General features: G+C 45.7%; 2 protein-coding genes across 2 annotated transcripts in view; one reads left to right on the top strand and one right to left on the bottom strand.

The window, feature by feature from the left end:
- Positions 1-18,767, top strand: part of LOC141121785 (uncharacterized) — a 146,411-nt gene that overhangs the window by 94,319 nt on the left and 33,325 nt on the right. The window lies entirely within an intron of this gene.
- Positions 1,049-15,525, bottom strand: LOC141121782 (uncharacterized). Its single transcript, XM_073611499.1, has 8 exons — positions 15,430-15,525; positions 8,877-8,999; positions 8,667-8,790; positions 8,453-8,550; positions 8,136-8,363; positions 7,855-8,049; positions 7,614-7,752; positions 1,049-3,334 (listed from the first exon to the last, which is right to left on the bottom strand). Exons 3-8 carry the CDS (start codon positions 8,749-8,751, stop codon positions 2,172-2,174), a joined length of 1,908 nt encoding a protein of 635 aa, XP_073467600.1. The 5' UTR covers positions 8,752-8,790; positions 8,877-8,999; positions 15,430-15,525; the 3' UTR covers positions 1,049-2,171.

Raw genomic sequence — 18,767 nt, 5'->3', positions numbered from 1 at the left:
ACAGCCTTTGCCTGGGAAACAACAGTGATTGGCCATCTCACCTTTAAATCACCTGTATCAGCATTCAATCAGTGCTCGTGATAGAGTTTACCTTTGTGTGCCACTGTTTGAAACAGCTGCTATCTGCTTTGTTATTTCGTGTATGACCCGCCTTGTTTGGCCCTGCTTGCTCGCTTCTGATTCTGTACCGTTTGGACTCTGATCTACCTGTGTATGACCCAGCTTGCCTAGACTACGCTTTGCCTGATTCTACTGTAGTACCTTCATCTGCAGCAGTGAACTACAAGCACCAGCTAACATCCACCTTCATCTGCAGCAGTAAACTACAAGCACCAGCTAACATCTATCCTCATCTGCAGCAGTGAACTACAAGGTCCAGCAAACATCTACCTTCATCTGCAGCGGTGAACTACAAGTCCCAGCTGACCTGCTCTGCTTAGACCTGTTCATGGTATGTGCTCTTGTTCTTTGAACTCTTTGCATAATCAGCACACCTGAACTGTTACCTGTTATCTGCTCCTAGCCTGACACATAGCCCCTGAGGTGGAGGACTGGCACAAATCCATAAAGGTGTCCTTAATGTGGCCTTGATTGAGGCAGGTTACAAGATCCATGTCAGATAATATTCAGTGCCGGAACGCCTGTCCAAAATGTACCCGGGAACCTCAGCTACCTGTTTCAGGAGCTCTGGCCAGATAGGCTATCCTTACACGTGTGGTGGTCGTGAACCAAGGGCAACGATTTTGGATGAGGGTTCACTCATTTATTTTTTCAGTCACGATGGTTAACATCACTAAGGATGTGAGTATTGCCCTACCAAATTAGCCTGTTGATAATGTTCCACAACACATACAGACCTTAATTTATCTTATATTTCTAGCTGCCAAGATCGCTTTAGCAACAGCGTGTAAAAGCCCTGTCATAGATATTGCAATAGTTAAACGAAAACTCACTTGAATCATGTTGAATGAAAAATTTGTGAGTGTCCTACGTGATAAACAATCCATTTTTGATAAAATACCCCTTGGCTAGCTTACCTGCAGATCCCGGATGCATGAATCTAGTCGTCTGAACAAGCCGATGTAAGATCCTTGGACAGACCCCTTTTCTTTTCTTCTTCTCCTCTTCTCCCTTTCTCATTTCTTCCATTGTTTCCTTGATACCTGCCAGCCTTGGCTTCATGTTCACTTAGCCCAAATTTTATCTCCCCGCCCCTTTTTTTTTTTTACTAATTTTTCTTTCTTATTTAGGATAGCGATGTCTACATTTGGGGACTCTAAGCCTCTCTTGCGGGACTGTAATAATGCTTGGTAACGAGTAATCTTTTGTGGACCGTGATCTCTGGGGGTGGGCTTTTCTACCTAAGGGGCCTACTCCCAGAGATTGAGCTTTATGGTGGTCTTAACCTCGAAATCACAGGTTTATTGACCCACAATATGACTCAGGGGGTGATTGTGTGGAGACCACCCCATAGTGTTTATAAGGTTCTGGTCGTTTCTACATCCATGTTATAGCACGAAACATAATATTCCTGCTTTTATAAGTTGGTGACTAAATGCTCACCTGTGAGTTTAGAGAAGACATCACTCAATTGCCGAGAGATGCTGTAACCTTGTTTTTTCCTCTACTCATGCACCATCTCTTACTGTCTATACAGAGCATGCAGGGATTGTTTGCTGCTCTGCACAATGTTCATATTGCTTTTACTCTTTAAAAAAAATCAATAAAAAAGATTGAAACAGAAATAAAACATGGCCAAAATTCATCACAGCTGGGTGAATGCCTGTCAAATTCATGCAACTATTTTTTTTTTTTTTTTTACCTCTAGGTGTTTGTGAAATCTTACACCACAAATTGTACTCAGCCAATGAAAGGTAATGACTCAATTTTTATTTTTCTACTGCTATCAATGACCAACACGGTACAACACTTCATCCATGTCTTTGGTGATCTCTGATCTCCTTATGAACTGTTTCTTACATGATGAAGATCAGCCATGGAGTATATCTGAGGTGTATATCAGGGTGTGCTTCTTCCCCACATGAGAGCTGTGATGGTCAGCAACATTCATATAGAAGACATTTCCCACACTCAAGGCACTAATACACCTCGAGGGTTGTGTGGGATCCCTGATGTACAGGAAGACAGGACTTCAGTGAGGAACAATTCCCTCACTCAGGACAGGAAAATGTCTTCTCCACCATGTGAGATCTCTGATGTCTGGAAAGATCGGACTTCTGTGAAAAACATTTCCCACACTGAGGACAGGAATACGGCTTTTCCCCCTTGTGGGACCTTTGATGCTTGGAAAGAGTCGACATCTGTGAAAAACTTTTCCCACACTCAGGACAGGAATACGGCTTCTCCCCCGTGTGCAATCTCTGATGGGTATAAAGATGATACTTCCGTGAAAAACATTTCCCACATTCAAGACAGGAATACGGCTTTTCTCCCGTGTGAGACATTTGATGTGTAACAAGGTTTGATTTTTGTACAAAACATTTCCCGCACTCAGAACAGGCAAGTAGCTTCTCCCCCGTGTGCAGTCTTTGATGTCTGTAAAGATCAGATTTCTGTGAAAAACATTTCCCGCACTCAGAACAGGAAAGTGGCTTTTCCCCCTTGTGAGATCTCTGATGTCTGTAAAGGTCAGATTTCTGTGAAAAACATTTCCCACAATCAGGACAGCAATACGGCTTCTCCCCTGTGTGAGACCTCTGATGCTTGACAAAATCTGTTTTTGCTGCAAAACATTTCCCGCACTCAGGACAGGAAAGTGGCTTCTCCCCTGTGTGAGATCTCTGATGTCTGTAAAGACTGGACATCAATGAAAAACATTTCCCGCATTCAGAACAGGAAAGTGGCTTCTCGTCTGTGTGGGATCTCTTGTGTGTGTAAACATGGGAGATCTGTGAAAAACGTTTCCCGCACTCAGGACAGGAATACGGCTTCTCCCCCGTGTGAGATCTCTGATGAGTGTAAAGATCTGACTTCTGTGAAAAACATTTCCCACACTCAGGACAGGAATACGGCTTCTCCCCTGTGTGAGTTCTTTTATGCCTAGTAAGATGTGATTTAAAATGGAAACACTTCCCGCACTCAGTACAGGAAAGCCTCTTCTCTGTTGGAAGGACGGCACCGTCCCTCACAGTCTGAGGTTCCTCAGGATAAGAGGAATACGATGGTCCATCTACACTGTGTGGTGCCAGATGGACATTTGAGGTAGTCGGGTTTTCTCCTGGACTATACTGTGTGATGTCCTCATCTTCTACTTTACAGTCTGGAGACAAAGTGAGACAATCCTCTGAGGTTTTCCTCATCTCCCGTCCATCTACTAAAATAAAAATAAAAAGATTATTACTAGACATGAGCAGATTGGTTCCCCTAAACCAGGACTCCGCCCACATCAGGCAGCTTTGTCTCTGAGGATCTTACAATTCCCCCCTCAAGGTAACTAGTAAATGGGTCCTCTGATCTCCGACCAGTTCATTTCTTTATTCATGGACCTTAGTCAGAGAATGAGGAAACAATGAAAACTGTCTTTTATAGGAGTGACAGTGATGAGGGGATTATAGGATGAGTGCCCCCACCCCCTCTATCACTCATTGCCATCTTCCCAACACAAGAAGTCCTGCACTTCCTTATTTAGTCCATGATTTAGTCATGAATAACAGTGGGGCTGAGCCCCACCAGAGGTCAGAGAGTGAGGATGGGGGAGAACAACCAAGATGAAGACTGGACTGATCCTGAAGACCACCATCATTGGGTTATTAACTTCTCCCTCATTATCACTTTCGGTTTACCCACTTGTCAACTGTAGGCAGTCATATGATGTCCTTGGTTGGCAGTGGTTATACTGGGATGAAGCCTGCAACTACAGGCATCATCCCAGTATTACAAATTTCAGCAGGTGATGCCCTGTATTGCAGAGGTGATTTTAGTGGCTGCCCAGAGAAGTGACCTCCCCATTAAGAGTAGATGTCACGGCCCATGCTCTCAGAAGGGATGTTGTTCATCTAATAGCAGTAAAGTTAATTAAAAAAATTAAAGAGACAGTGTAAAAATTAGCTTGGGATGAAATGAACACAGGCATACCCTGCTTTCGTACACTTGCGAGTACGGACACATTGGTGTCTATGGAAAATCTTGGTCAGCTTGACATGACACTGCCATGCCACATATCCAATTTTGGGTTCGGCCAGCTTGCCCAGGTAATCAGTAATGCCTGTAAATCACTATTGCAATGCAGTATATGCATTGAGCAGTAAAAAAAAGGTATTGCTTCACTTTAAGTACATTTTCGTTTTACATACATGCTCTGGTGTACTTAAATGTGGGGTATGCCTGAAGTAATAAATAAAAAAATAAAAAAAAAAAAAAGCGCCCCCCGTGATTATGCGCAAATGCACATGTAAGTTCCAAATGCAGACCTCCTCTGCAACACTACACTGGTAACCTGTAACAATGATTAAAGCGTCGCCTATGGAGAATTTTGAATACTATTGTTTGGCGCCATTCCTCTGGCATATGCAATTTTAAAATGTGAGATGTTAGATATCTATTTAATCGGCATAATATCTTTTAGATTTTATGATAAAATTGAAAATTACATTGTGGTGGTGTGAAATAAAATTAAAGTGTATTTTTTTCTAAAATAAATTGCGTTTGAAAAACCTTGTGGCAAAAAAAAATAAAAATTGCAAAACCCACCATTTTATTATATAAGGCCTCTGCTAATGTATTTATATACAGTATCTCACCAAAGTGAGTACACCCCTCACATTTTTGTAAATATTTTATTCTATCTTTTCATGTGACAACACTGAAGAAATGACACTTTGCTACAATGTAAAGTAGTGAGTGTACAGCTTGTATAACAGTGTAAATTTGCTGTCCCCTCAAAATAACTCAACACACAGCCAATAAAGGAGAAGTCCAGCTTGAGCTCGTTTTGGTTGGGCTTCTCCTATGGATCACAGGAGTGCAATTCGTTTTGCACTCCTGTGACCTGTTTTCAGCAGAGAGCGGGCTGAAGTCCGCTTTCTGCTGACGTCACTGGAATCAGTCCAGGCACCGCATCATCGCGACAATAAAGCCTGGATCCCCTAGGTGCCTGGAGATGGCTCGCTCCGTCCTCTCCACAGCCCAGCGCTCCACCGAGCATGGAGGGAGAAGAGCAGAGAGCTGTGACTGACAGTCTGCAGCTCTCTGCTCACGGAGCTGTGAAAACCGAGCGATCGGCAATGTTTGATTGCTCAGTTTTCAGTGCAGAGGCGCCGGGGGATCGATGCTGCATCCACCGAGGCAAGATTGATTAGGAAAAAAAAATAAACCCATACTTCTCTTTTAATGTCTAAACCACTGGCAACAAAAGTGAGTACACCCCTAAGTGAAAATGTCCAAATTGGGCCCAAAGTGTCCATATTTTGTGTGCCCACCATTATTTTCCAGCACTGCCTTAACCCTCTTGGACATGGGGTTCACCAGAGCTTCACAGGTTGCCACTGGAGTCCTCTTCCACTCCTCCATGACGAAATCACGGAGCTGGCGGATGTTAGAGACCTTACGCTCCTCCACCTACCATTTGAGGATGCCCCACAGATGCTCAATAGGGTTTAGGTCTGGAGACATGCTTGGCCAGTCCATCACCTTTACCCTCAGCTTCTTTAGCAAGGCAGTGGTCGTCTTGGAGGTGTGTTTGGGATCGTTATCATGTTGGAATACTGCCCTGCGGCCCAGTCTCTCAAAGGAGGGGATCATGCTCTGCTTCAGTATGTCACAGTACATGTTGGCATTCATGGTTCCCTCAATGAACTGTAGCTCCCTAGTGCCGGCAGCACTCATGCAGCCCCAGACCATGACACTCCCACCACCAGGCTTGACTGTAGACAAGACACACTTGTCTTTGTACTCCTCACCAGGTTGCCGCCACACACGCTTGTCACCATCTGAACCAAATAAGTTTATCTTGGTCTCATCAGACCACAGGACATGGTTCCAGTAATCCATGTCCTTAGTCTGCTTGTCTTCAGCAAATTGTTTGCGGGCTTTCTTGTGGATCATCTTTAGAAGAGACTTCCTTCTGGGACGACAGCCATGCAGACCAATTTGATGCAGTGTGCGGCGTATGGTCTGAGCACTGACAGGCTGACCCCCCCACCCCTTCAACCTCTGCAGCAATGCTGGCAACACTCGTCTATTTCCCAAAGACAACCTTTGGATATGACGCTGAGCACGTGCACTCAACTTCTTTGGTCGACCATGGCGAGGCTGTTCTGAGTGGAACCTGTCCTGTTAAACTGCTGTATGGTCTTGGCCACCGTGCTGCAGCTCAGTTTCAGGGTCTTGCCAATCTTCTTATAGCCTAGGCCATCTTTATGTAGAGCAACAATTTTTTGCCATGAGATGCCATGTTGAACTTCCAGTGACCAGTATGAAAGAGTAAGAGTGATAACACCAAATTCAACACACCTGCTCCCCATTCACACCTGAGACCTTGTAACACTAACGAGTCCCATGACACCGGGGAGGGAAAATGGCTAATTGGGTCCAATTTCGGGCATTTTCACCTAGGGGTGTACTCACTTTAGTTGCCAGAGGTTTAGACATTAATGGCTGTGTGTTGAGTTATTTTAAGGGGACAGCAAATTTACACTGTTATACAAGCTGTACACTCACTACTTTACATTGTAGCAAAGTGTCATTTCTTCAGTGTTGTCACATGAAAAGATAGAAGAAAATATTTACAAAAATGTGAGGGGTGTACTCACTTTTGTGAGATACTGTAAGTAATTTTGTAGCAACAAAATTTAGGTTTCTACAGGAGAGTAGGAGAGAAGTGCCAGAATTGGCCAAGGTTGGTAAGTAATTAAGGTTGTAATAGTTGTAAGGCTGTTAAGGCATGTAAAAGTCTTTGCGCCAATCAAATCATCAGATATCAAATGTCCAGCAGGGAGCAAAAGAAGTAAGGCCTATGTAATGTACAACTTATTATATAGGATTCAAAAGTTAGGACTATACAGTATCAGAATCATGTAATGTACAACATAGAGTATATAGTGCAGGGGTCAGGAGTATGTAATGTACAATATAAATTATACAGTGTAAGGGTCAGGACTCATAATATTGGTATTCAGTAATCAGTGGAAGCTGAAATGTTTATATGAGACAAGTTGCAGAGGTCCCACACCGCTGCCTCCCATCTCCTGAGACTGCACTCAGTGACTTGGGTCCGAGACTATACAGACATATCCCTCCACCCGGCACAGCCAGCAGACAACAGAGCAAGTAACCTTGGGAGAGATTTAGCTAGAGCCAGGTATGGGGCAGAAGACTCAAGATACATACCCCAGTTGCCTAGGTCTAGTAATGCCTATGCAGAAAATTAACATTTTGCTGCCAGCTGAAACCCAGAATCTCCATAAATCCAATCTAAATAAATAAATTGTGTCTGCAGCACAGATAATTATTATCTGAGAGAAATACAGGATGGGGAACACAGCTCAGGAAAGTGACCAGAGTATTACAGGCTGATATCACCCAGTCCCCACCCTACTCTTGACCAATCAGTGAGCAGTATGGGTGGAGGAATATATTTAGTGTTAATGACCCACCTGTGCTGATCTCTGTAGGAGTGTCCTCCTCTATAAATGTCCCCATTATTCCATCCTCCTCCATAGACTGCTGATCATCCCTCACATATCTGCCTTCTTCTGCTTTAACCTCAAATTTTATATCTATCCGACCTTCATCCTAATCCAAGAAAAATAAATAAAATTTCATTAGTAAAATATAAGCTCAGCATCCACACATCATCTCCATGAGTTCATGTTCTAGATGCTCTGTCCCACCAACCTTGTAACAGTGAGGGATGGTGTGATCTTCCTGTGTGGAATTCTGGGAATACAGAGGACGGGGACATCTCTCTGGAGGGTTCCTGGTATTAGGTGGCTCCATCAAATCTTTGTGTCCTTCTGAAAACTCCTCCATCACTCCATACTCCTCATCCTCTTCTTTAACAACAATAATATAATCTCCGAGATTTCCACTCTGAAAGATATAAAATGACATCAATTGTAACAATGCAGATAATGTACAGATCCTAATGATACTATCAGTGGTGATTCCTCATCTACCTGATGATGGTGAGGGATGGTGTGACCTTCCTGTGTGGAATCCCAGGAATACAGAGGACGGGGACATCTCTCTGGTGAGTTTCTGTAGCTGGATGACTCCACCATGGTGTCCTGGTACAGATCTTTGTGTTCTTTTAGAAACTCTGACTTCTCCATCACCTCATCCTCATCATCCTCCTCTTTTATCTCTTTTTTAATCTCAAGTTTACAATCTCTCAGGTTTCCACTCTAAATATAGAATAAAAATGACATCAATGGTAACAATGCAGATAATGTACAGATCCTAATGATACTATCAGTGATTGTTCCTCATCTACCTGATGATGGTGAGGGATGGTGTGACCTTCCTGTGTGGAATCCCGGGAATACAGAGGATGGGGACATCTCTCTGGTGGGTTCCCATTACTGGATCCATCTGTAGGAAACACACACACTGACTGAATACATTGTTTCTATGTGTTTATCAGATGATGGGGGATCTAGGTGGACCCTCCATAATGCTCTCTCCTTTACAATAAAGTCTCCTCTTACCAGGTGATGTGAGGGGCGGCTGATTGTCCATCATGACGTCCTTGTAGAGATCCTTGTGTCCTTCTAAATACTCCCACTCCTCCATGGAGAAATAGACAGTGACATCCTGACACCTTATAGGAACCTGACACACACAATGATACAGTCACCATCCAGACACATCCCTTGTCTGTTACTGGATAATGTCCCAGAATTCCCAGCACCGCTCACCTCTCCTCCATGATCTCTCCGGTGACTTCTAGAATCTTCTTTTTATTTCTATATTCTATCAGGGAGGGAGGTGGAGGCAATGTGATGATCATATGATCTCCAGTAAATGTGTATAAGACCACGCTGCCAAAAATGTAAACCAAGATTATTAAACAGTTTGCCACATGTAAAAAATAAATAAATGAACAACACCAGAAAATAGCTGAAAATATTGATTGTCTCAGCACATAGTGGTCCTGTGGATACATAGAGAATAAATAGTGCCACGTCCTATTAATTTGAGACAGAAAAGTTGAACAAGAAGCTTAGACTTTATAGGCACAGCCAAACAATTTATACAAAAATATATTTTTATTGTAAACATATTTATTTTTATATTTTTTAAATCCACATTCATAAATCAAATATAAAATAAAGTGCAGCTACTGTACATAACCAATTAACAACTGCATGGAAACTTGGAGATGAAGGAGATCATTCCATTATAGTGATCAGGATATAGGAGCATCAAAATGACCAACAAAAATGGAAAAGAAGAATATAAATAAGATACTATACAGTATACTATAACATAATATAATAAACATGGCGTACTGTTTCAACTACCCCTGAAATAGCCAGTCTACAGTGTCAGTACATTGACATCCTGTCACGGTAATTCGTGTTTGAATAACCTCCTTAGATTTTTTTCTATTGGCAGCTCGACAGCTGATCACGAAATATTGGAAATCTGAGGTAACCTAACCTGAGGGAGGAAGGGGAGATGGATCTCCTATCACAATTTAGATTAGCAACAAGGATGGGAAGTGTTATCATAATGGGGGGATTTTAACTATCCAGACATAGACTGGGCAGAGGGAACGGCATATTCATCTAAGGATCGCCAGTTCCTAAATGTCTTGCAGGACAATTTTATGGGTCAGATGGTAGATGCACCAACTAGAAATAAAGTGTTACTGGATCTACTGATTACCAACAATACAGACCTGATCACGAATGTGGAAATATGGGACAATTTAGGTAACAGCGATCACAGGTCAATTGGCTTCAGTATAAATCACACAAATAGGAAACATAAGGGGAATACAAAGACACTGGATTTCAAAAGAGCCAACTTCCCTAAACTACGAACCTTGCTAGAAGGCATAAACTGGGATAAAAACTTAGGAACAAAGAACACTGAGGAGAGATGGGTTTGCTTTAAGAGCATATTAAATACTGGCACTAGCCAATGCATCCCATTGGGTAATACATTTAAAAGAGTGAACAAAAGTCCTGGATGGCTTAACTCCAATGTAAAAATGCATATAAAAGCAAAGGAGAAGGCCTTCAAAAAATACAAGGTTGAGGGATCATCATCAGCATTCAGACTTTATAAAGAATGCAACAAGAAATGTAAGGGTGCAATAAGGTTGCTAAGATAGAACATGAAAGACACATAGTGGAGGAGAGCAAAAAAAAATCCCAAGAAATTCTTTAAGTATATAAACAGTAAAAAAGGGAGGACAGACCATATTGGCCCCATAAAGAATGAGGAAGGACATCTGGTTACAAAGGATGGGGAGATGGCAAAGGTATTGCATTTATTCTTCTCCTCAGTCTTCATGAGTGAATCGGGGGGCTTCAGTAACCAAAACTGCAGTGTTTATCCTCATGACACATCACAGGAAGCACCTCCATGGTTAAGAGAGGACAGAATTAAAATTAGACTTGGGAAACAACATTAATAAATCACCGGGACCAGATGGCTTGCACCTGAGGGTACTTAGGGAACTCAGTCAAGTAATTGACAGACCATTGTTCCTAATTTTTACTGACAGTCTACTGACTGGAATGGTACCAACTGATTGGAGAAAAGCCAATGTAGCACCAATATTTAAAAAGTGCCCAAAATACATCCCTCGGAATTACAGACCAGTTAGCCCAACATCAATAGTATGTAAACTCTTGGAGGGGATGAAAAAGGACTATATACAAGTTTTTAGTAATGAGAACATGAGAACAGTATCATTAGCAGTAATCAGCATGGATTCATGAAGAATCGTTCTTGCCAAACCAATCTATTAACCTTCTATGAGGAGGTGAGTTGCCATCTAGATAAAGGAAGGCCTGTAGATGTGGTGCATCTGGATTTTGCAAAAGCATTTGACACAGTTCCCCATAAACATTTACTGTACAAAATAAGGTGCGTTGGCATGGACCATAGGGTGAGTACATGGATTGAAAACTGGCTACAAGGGCGAGTTCAGAGGGTGGTGATAAATGGGGAGTACATGGAATGGTCAGGGGTGGGTAGTGGGGTCCCCCAGGGTTCTGTGCTGGGACCAATCCTATTTAATTTGTTTATAAACGACCTGGAGGATGGGATAAACAGTTCAATCTCTGTATTTGCGGACGATACTAAGCTAAGCAGGGCAATAACTTCTCCGAAGGATGTGGAAACCTTGCAAAAAGATCTGAACAAATTAATGGAGTGGGCAACTACATGGCAAATGAGGTTTAATGTAGAAAAAATGTAAAATAATGCATTTGGGTGGCAAAAATATGAATGCAATCTATACACTGGGGGGAGAACCTCTGGGGGAATCTAGGATGGAAAAGGACTTGGGGGTCCTAGTAGATGATAGGCTCAGCAATGGTATGCAGTGCCAAGCTGCTGCTAACAAAGCAAACAGAATATTGGCATGCATTAAAAAGGGGATCAACTGCAGAGATAAAACGATAATTCTCCCACTCTACAAGACTCTGGTCCGGCCGCACCTAGAGTATGCTGTCCAGTTCTGGGCACCAGTCCTCAGGAAGGATGTACTGGAAATGGAGCGAGTACAAAGAAGGGCAACAAAGCTAATGAAGGGTCTGGAGGCTCTTAGTTATGAAGAAAGGTTGCAAGCACTGAACTTATTTTCTCTGGAGAAGAGACGCTTGAGAGGGGATATGATTTCAATGTACAAATACTATACTGGTGGTGACCCCACAATAGGGATAAAACTTTTTCTCAGAAGAGAGTTTAACAAGACTCGTAGCCACTCATTAAAATTAGAAGAAAAGAGGTTTAACCTTAAACTACGTAGAGGGTTCTTTACTGTAAGAGCCTTCCACAGGCGGTGGTCTCAGCGGGGGGCATCGATAGCTTCAAGAAACTATTAGATAAGCACCTGAACGACCGCAACATACAGGGATATGTAATGTAATACTGACACATAATCACACACATAGGTAGGACTTGATGGACTTGTGTCTTTTTTCAACCTCACCTACTATGTAACCCCCCTTCATAGGTGGATCGCCATCCTCAATTATATCATGTTAAAAGGAGGAGATGCGTGCCAGTGAGGGAGACAACTGGGATAAACACCATAAAAATGTGGTATGTTTGGGTTCATTATTCTACCCCGGATAGACTATTGAAAGGAATCACTAGAGGATGAGCTGAAAAACACCCTAGAATTAACGGCCGGAACAACACCGGAGTAGTTGGTCCAGATGTCTTGATGACCTCGCACCGGTGAACGGCCTCCCAACCATCCAAGCTCACCCATGCTATGAAAAACAGTTACAATCGCACTGAATGTATATCTATACCCCCCATCCCACTTTCCCCCTCTTATCTCTCTCCCTACTTTACCCCCCTCCTCCCCTACCTCAGGTTTATGTTCAACTCTGTATACCCAACTGCATAGATACATGAAATGCTTAGGATATTGACTGCAACTATTACACTGTGATATCTGCATTTCCACAACCTAACTCTATGTACCGTTAGTGTGGTGATGGCTTTCAACCACTACCACCCACCCCACCTGTTTTTCTTTATCCCTTACCCCCAACTGCTTTACTTTAAAAAATGGTTAATAAAAAAAATATATTCAACCCTAAAGGGATGTGGTGGCAACCCTAATATAGACTGATGAGGTGAGAAGGTGATTGGTGGGAAAGGTGACATCTCCAAAATGAGGAGAATGTTCCGGCCCCACAAGTGGGGAATGTTCTGACCCTGAAGGGGCTACATAGTAGGTGAGGTTGAAAAAGACACAAGTCCAACCTATGTGTGTGATTATATGTCAGTATTACATTGTATATCCCTGTATGTTGCAGTCGTTCAGTTGCATAGTTGCCAACATTGTAAAAAAAAAAATGTGGGACACTTTTGTGGCTGTAGGCGGAGCTGTCCAATAATTAGGGGGCGGGGCATTCGTCAGCAGGCGTGGCCTAGCAAAAATAGACAAGTGCGGCGCGCGAAAAATGGGCGTGGTTTACGCGAAATTGTGGGCATGGCTTAAATGGGCGTGGCTCTAGAGGGTGTGGTTAGAGTCTGAAATGAATGAGGGATGGAGAGGGGGAGAGAGAGGGAAATGACGGGACAGCAGCCCTAGATCCTACACAATAGAAATATGTGTATTCTAGAAAGTTTAACAATCAGCAGATAAAGATACTCCAAACACCTGGTGTTAGCACTTCAATCAATCCGGCACCATGGTTGTTATGGTGTCAGGATGATTGAAGCGCATTATTTCTATTATTATATTGTAATATAAAATGAAATCATTCAACTCACCATAATGCAGAATCAGTGGGATCCCTGAGCGTGTCACTAGCCACGTCGCCTGTCACCAGCCGTCCGTCCTTGCGTCAGATGTCCGAGCAGAGTCCGTCCTCGCATCAGATGTCCCCAGCGGAGCCCCCCCTCACATCAGGTGTCCCCGGCGGAGCCCCCCCTCACACCAGGAGTCCCCGGCGGAGCCCCCCCTCACACCAGGAGTCCCCGGCGGAGCCCCCCCTCACATCAGGTGTCCCCGGCGGAGCCCCCCCTCACATCAGGTGTCCCCGGCGGAGCCCCCCCTCACATCAGGTGTCCCCGGCGGAGCCCCCCCTCACATCAGGAGTCCCCGGCGGAGCCCCCCCTCACATCAGGAGTCCCCGGCGGAGCCCCCCCTCACATCAGGAGTCCCCGGCGGAGCCCCCCCTCACATCAGGAGTCCCCGGCGGAGCCCCCCTCACAATCAGGAGTCCCGGGCAGAGCTCCCCCTCACATCAGGTGTCCCCGGCGGAGCCCCCCCTCACATTAGGAGTCCCCAGTGCCCCCCCTCACATCAGGTGTCCCCAGTGCCCCCCCTCACATCAGGTGTCCCCAGTGCCCCCCCTCACATCAGGTGTCCCCAGTGCCCCCCTCCTCACATCAGGTGTCCCCAGTGCCCCCCCCCTCACATCAGGTGTCCCCAGTGCCCCCCTCCTCACATCAGGTGTCCCCAGTGCCCCCCCCTCACATCAGGTGTCCCCAGTGCCCCCCCCTCACATCAGGTGTCCCCAGTGCCCCCCCCACATCAGGAGTCCCCAGTGCCCCCCCACTCACATCAGGTGTCCCCAGTGCCCCCCCCCCCCCACTCACATCAGGTGTCCCCAGTGCCCCCCCTCACATCAGGTGTCCCCAGTGCCCCCCCCTCACATCAGGTGTCCCCAGTGCCCCCCTCCTCACATCAGGTGTCCCCAGTGCCCCCCTCCTCACATCAGGTGTCCCCAGTGCCCCCCCCCTCACATCAGGTGTCCCCAGTGCCCCCCCTCACATCAGGTGTCCCCAGTGCCCCCCCCTCACATCAGGAGTCCCCAGTGCCCCCCCACTCACATCAGGTGTCCCCAGTGCCCCCCCCCACTCACATCAGGTGTCCCCAGTGCCCCCCCCACTCACATCAGGTGTCCCCAGTGCCCCCCCCCTCACATCAGGTGTCCCCAGTGCCCCCCCCTCACATCAGGTGTCCCCAGTGCCCCCCCACTCACATCAGGTGTCCCCAGTGCCCCCCCCCCACATCAGGTGTCCCCAGTGCCCCCCCCACTCACATCAGGTGTCCCCAGTGCCCCCCCCACTCACCTCAGGTGTCCCCAGTGCCCCCCCCACTCACCTCAGGTGTCCCACAGTGGTGCGCGCGCTCCCCCCCCACCTAGAACCCCCGCCCCTTTCCATATCAGACTGGCAGCGGGGCGGGGGGTAGGCGGGCCGAGGCGGAGCGGGGCGGGCCGAGGCGGAGCGGGGCAGGGGGTGGGCGGCGACGCAGAAGCTTCGTCTAGCCCCCCCCAGCCGTCTTCCTGAACTTCCACAAAATGTCTCCGCCGGCCGCCGACCTCTAGCGGCGGCGGCGGCGGATTCAAAAACGGGAACCGGATTTTTCGGGACATTTCCCGGGACACCACAAATCCGGGAATGAAGTCCAAGTCCCGGGAATGTCCCGGGAAATCCGGGACAGTTGGCAGCTATGCAGTTGCTTATTTAATAGTTTCTTGAAACTATCGATGCTCCCCGCTGAGACCACCGCTTGTGGAAGGGAATTCCACATCATTGCCGCTCTTACAGTAAAGAACCCTCTACATAGTTTAAGCCTCTTTTCTTCTAATTTTAATGAGTGGCCACATGTCTTGTTAAATTCCCTTCCGCAAGGTTTCCACACTATATATGTGTGTATCATCATCTGCTGGAGATAAAAGACATCACAGTGACTATGGAGGAAGAGGACGGACATGACGGGGGGTTACTGGGTGTAAATAGAAAATAAGATCTTATTACCTCCTCAGCTACCACTTCCAGCAATGTCTTCTCTCTACTTCCTCCCGACTCACCTCTCACCCGAAAACTTCCTGTAAGTACCTGACATCACTTCCTGTCTGTATTCCATAGAGATGTCCTGTCTGGGTAGAGGTGAGATCACCATCTTGTGGAGCTCAGAGGAACTGCAGCCCCGAGAAACGTCTCGTAGTGTGAACACGGCCTTGTGCTGTGTGTGTATGTACTGTATATCCTTATAGATGGGATCATCTCCACTCCCACCAATGGGTATAGAAATATATTACTGCCTAGTCCAGCCTTTCTCAGCCAGGGTTCCTCCAAAGGTTTCTTTTGCAATGAACAATTTTTGTCTCTCAGTAACAACAATTTCATGACAGTAAGCATTTCCTTCTTTCACCAACCACTGATATAATGGAATCCTTCTCCCATTGGTCACCAATACGGGACCAATTAACATATCTATTGTTTTTTATATCTATTTTTTTATGCCCTAGATATGACCATAGAGAATAACAAACGAAAAGATTGGAACATTGTTTAACTTTGGTCCATTTTGCATGTTGCTGCTTCTCATTTATTGTAATTGTATTCTATGTACTCTAACTTGTGCATCTTTATATCCGTTGTGGGTTCCGGTGTCTCTTTGGGTGGGGGCTCGGCTCCCTGTGGCTTCCTGGCAGGGTGGGGGAATGCAGAGGCCCCTGCGTTCCTCGATCATGCTCCAACAGGCAGCCGAAATTCTTTTTTGGCCGCTGAAGGGAGCAACACTTTGCCGGCGGCATCCCTGGATCACTTCCAGACATGCGCGGCGGGGCGCGCATTTTGGGCGGCATTCCCGTGTGTGTGCGCCCCGCCATGACGTCACGTAATTACGGTGGAACTTACGACGGTGGTCGGGGCTTTTTGCCTTCCGGGACGCTGGGGCAGTCACACTGTGGCCGCTCTTCCTGCGGCTGGGATGCCACATCTTGGAGGTGGGGGGAGTGGTCGGCACCTGTGGCTTATTAGTGGAATTCAGGAAGCCCTATAAATAACCTTAAGCTGCATGCGGACCACGACAAGATACCATGCATCCCTGAAATTAGTCATTCCACACGAATGGCTCTATGTAAGTACGTCATATAATCATGGTTGATTCCCCTTTTGCCTTTTCAGGTTACCATCTTTCAAATATACTTCAACACTGTATCTTGGCTTTTGTCTATTGAGTCCCTGGCTCATTATATACTTGAAGCCAGGCACCCTATTTTAGTCAACTGACGTTTTATAGCATTCATTTTTACACTTAAGCTACGTACACATGAGTGGAATGTCCGACAGAAAAAGTCAGACGGAAGCTTTTCATTGTATATACTGATCGTGTATATGCCTCATCTGACTTTTTTTTTTCAAAAAATCTGACGCACCTAGAAATGGAACACGTTCTAAATATTTCTGATGGACCCAATTCCTATCGGGAAAACCGATCATCTGTATGCTGGTCCGACAGACCAAAAAAGACGCATGCTCTGAAGTACGAGACGGAAGCTATTGGCTACTGGCTATTGAACTTCCTTTTTCTAGTCCCGTCATAAGTGTTGTACGTCATCGCGTTCTGGACGGTCGGACTTTGGGTTGACCGTGTGTAGGCAAGACCGCTTGAATGGAATTCCGTCGGAGTTCCATCTGAGAAACCGTTGGAGTATCTTATGACAGCTAAACCGGTCGTGTGTACGCGGCATTAGGCTTATAGTGTCAGACCATATTTATGGGTCGTGCGTTTGCACCCTTCTCACTAGCGATCATTTTTACCCCAGCATACTTGGACTGTCTCTATGTCTTTTCTTCCCCTCATACACTCATCAGCACCTGTCCTTTTTATAAATTTTTTTTTTCCAGCATGTCAGTCACCTTTTCTATTTCATATTTTGTAGGTTTCAGCACTCCCTCACCTCTCACATCACTACTCATGCTTTCACATGCCCTTGTCTCATTGTCCATTTCACCTTGCACTCACTCCATCTTTTTCTTCCCCTCCAGCTTCACACAATACATCCACTTAGGGCTGGGGAAAAAAATCGATTCAAATCTTGAATCGAGTTGAGAGGTCAAATCGATTCAAAATTTAAGCAAATCGATTTTTTTTTTCACCGCGCCGGTCCTGAGGAGCTGCGTGCAGGAGTTTTTAGGTGAGGCCGCGGCTTCGGCCTAGTCCGCGAGGCCGCACACCACGGACTAGGCCGAAGCCGCGGCCTCGCCTAAAAACTCCTGCCCGCAGCTCTTCAGGACCGGCGCGGTGTCCAAAAAAAAAAAAAAAAAAACTTGATTCGAATCGTGAATCGAGTTTTTTTTAAGAAAATCGCAGATTTTTTTTTTTTTTTTTGTGGAAAATCTCCCAGCCCTACATCCACTCAACTCATACCCATTATATCACTTTTTTCCTTTTCACGCACCATACTATTGTCAGAACAACATATACACTAGGGATGCACCGAATGGGTTTTTTGATGCCGAAACTGATACCGAAAAGAAATCTTTCTTGATCCCGAAAACCGAAACCGATACCGAAACAACACCGATATCAAAAGTGACTGTTTTTAAAAATATTTTTATACAGGAGATGGTCAGCGACTGGGGACATGGTACAGGAGATGGTCAGAGACTGCAGAGATGGTACAGGAGATGGTCAGAGACTGAGGACATGGTACAGGAGATGATCGGGGACTAAGGACATGGTACAGGAGATGGCCAGAGACTGCAGACATACTACAGGAGATGGTCAGAGACTGAGGACCTGGTACAGGAGATGGTCAGAGACTGAAGACATGGTACAGGAGATGGTCCGAGACTGAGGACATGATACAGGAGATGGTCAGAGACTGAGGACATGGTACAGGAGATGGTCAGAGACTGAGGACATGGTACAGGAGATGGTCAGAGACTGAGGACATGGTACAGGAGATGATCAGAGACTGAGGACATGGTACAGGAGATGGTCAGCGACTGGGGACATGGTACAGGAGATGGTCAGAGACTGCAGAGATGGTACAGGAGATGGTCAGAGACTGAGGACATGGTACAGGAGATGATCGGGGACTAAGGACATGGTACAGGAGATGGCCAGAGACTGCAGACATACTACAGGAGATGGTCAGAGACTGAGGACCTGGTACAGGAGATGGTCAGAGACTGCAGACATGGTACAGGAGATGGTCCGAGACTGAGAACATAATACAGGAGATGGTCAGAGACTGAGGACATGGTACAGGAGATGGTCAGAGACTGAGGACATGGTACAGGAGATGGTCAGAGACTGAGGACATGGTACAGGAGATGGTCAGAGGCTAAGGACATGGTAC

The sequence above is a fragment of the Aquarana catesbeiana genome, unplaced genomic scaffold, assembly GCF_042186555.1.
Source record: "Aquarana catesbeiana isolate 2022-GZ unplaced genomic scaffold, ASM4218655v1 unanchor231, whole genome shotgun sequence".
Classification (NCBI taxonomy): domain Eukaryota; kingdom Metazoa; phylum Chordata; class Amphibia; order Anura; family Ranidae; genus Aquarana; species Aquarana catesbeiana.
The sequence above is the reverse complement of the archived record's forward strand: the minus strand, read 5'-3'. Positions and strand labels throughout refer to the sequence as shown.

Coding starts and splice junctions, on each gene's coding strand:
- LOC141121782 (XM_073611499.1), bottom strand. CDS start 8,751: ATGGAGGAGTGGGAGTATTTAGAAGGACACAAGGATCTCTACAAGGAC. Junction 8,050..8,135: donor CCATCCCTCACCATCATCAG/GTAGATGAGGAA, acceptor TATATCTTTCAG/AGTGGAAATCTCGGAGATTA. Junction 7,753..7,854: donor CCATCCCTCACTGTTACAAG/GTTGGTGGGACA, acceptor TTCTTGGATTAG/GATGAAGGTCGGATAGATAT.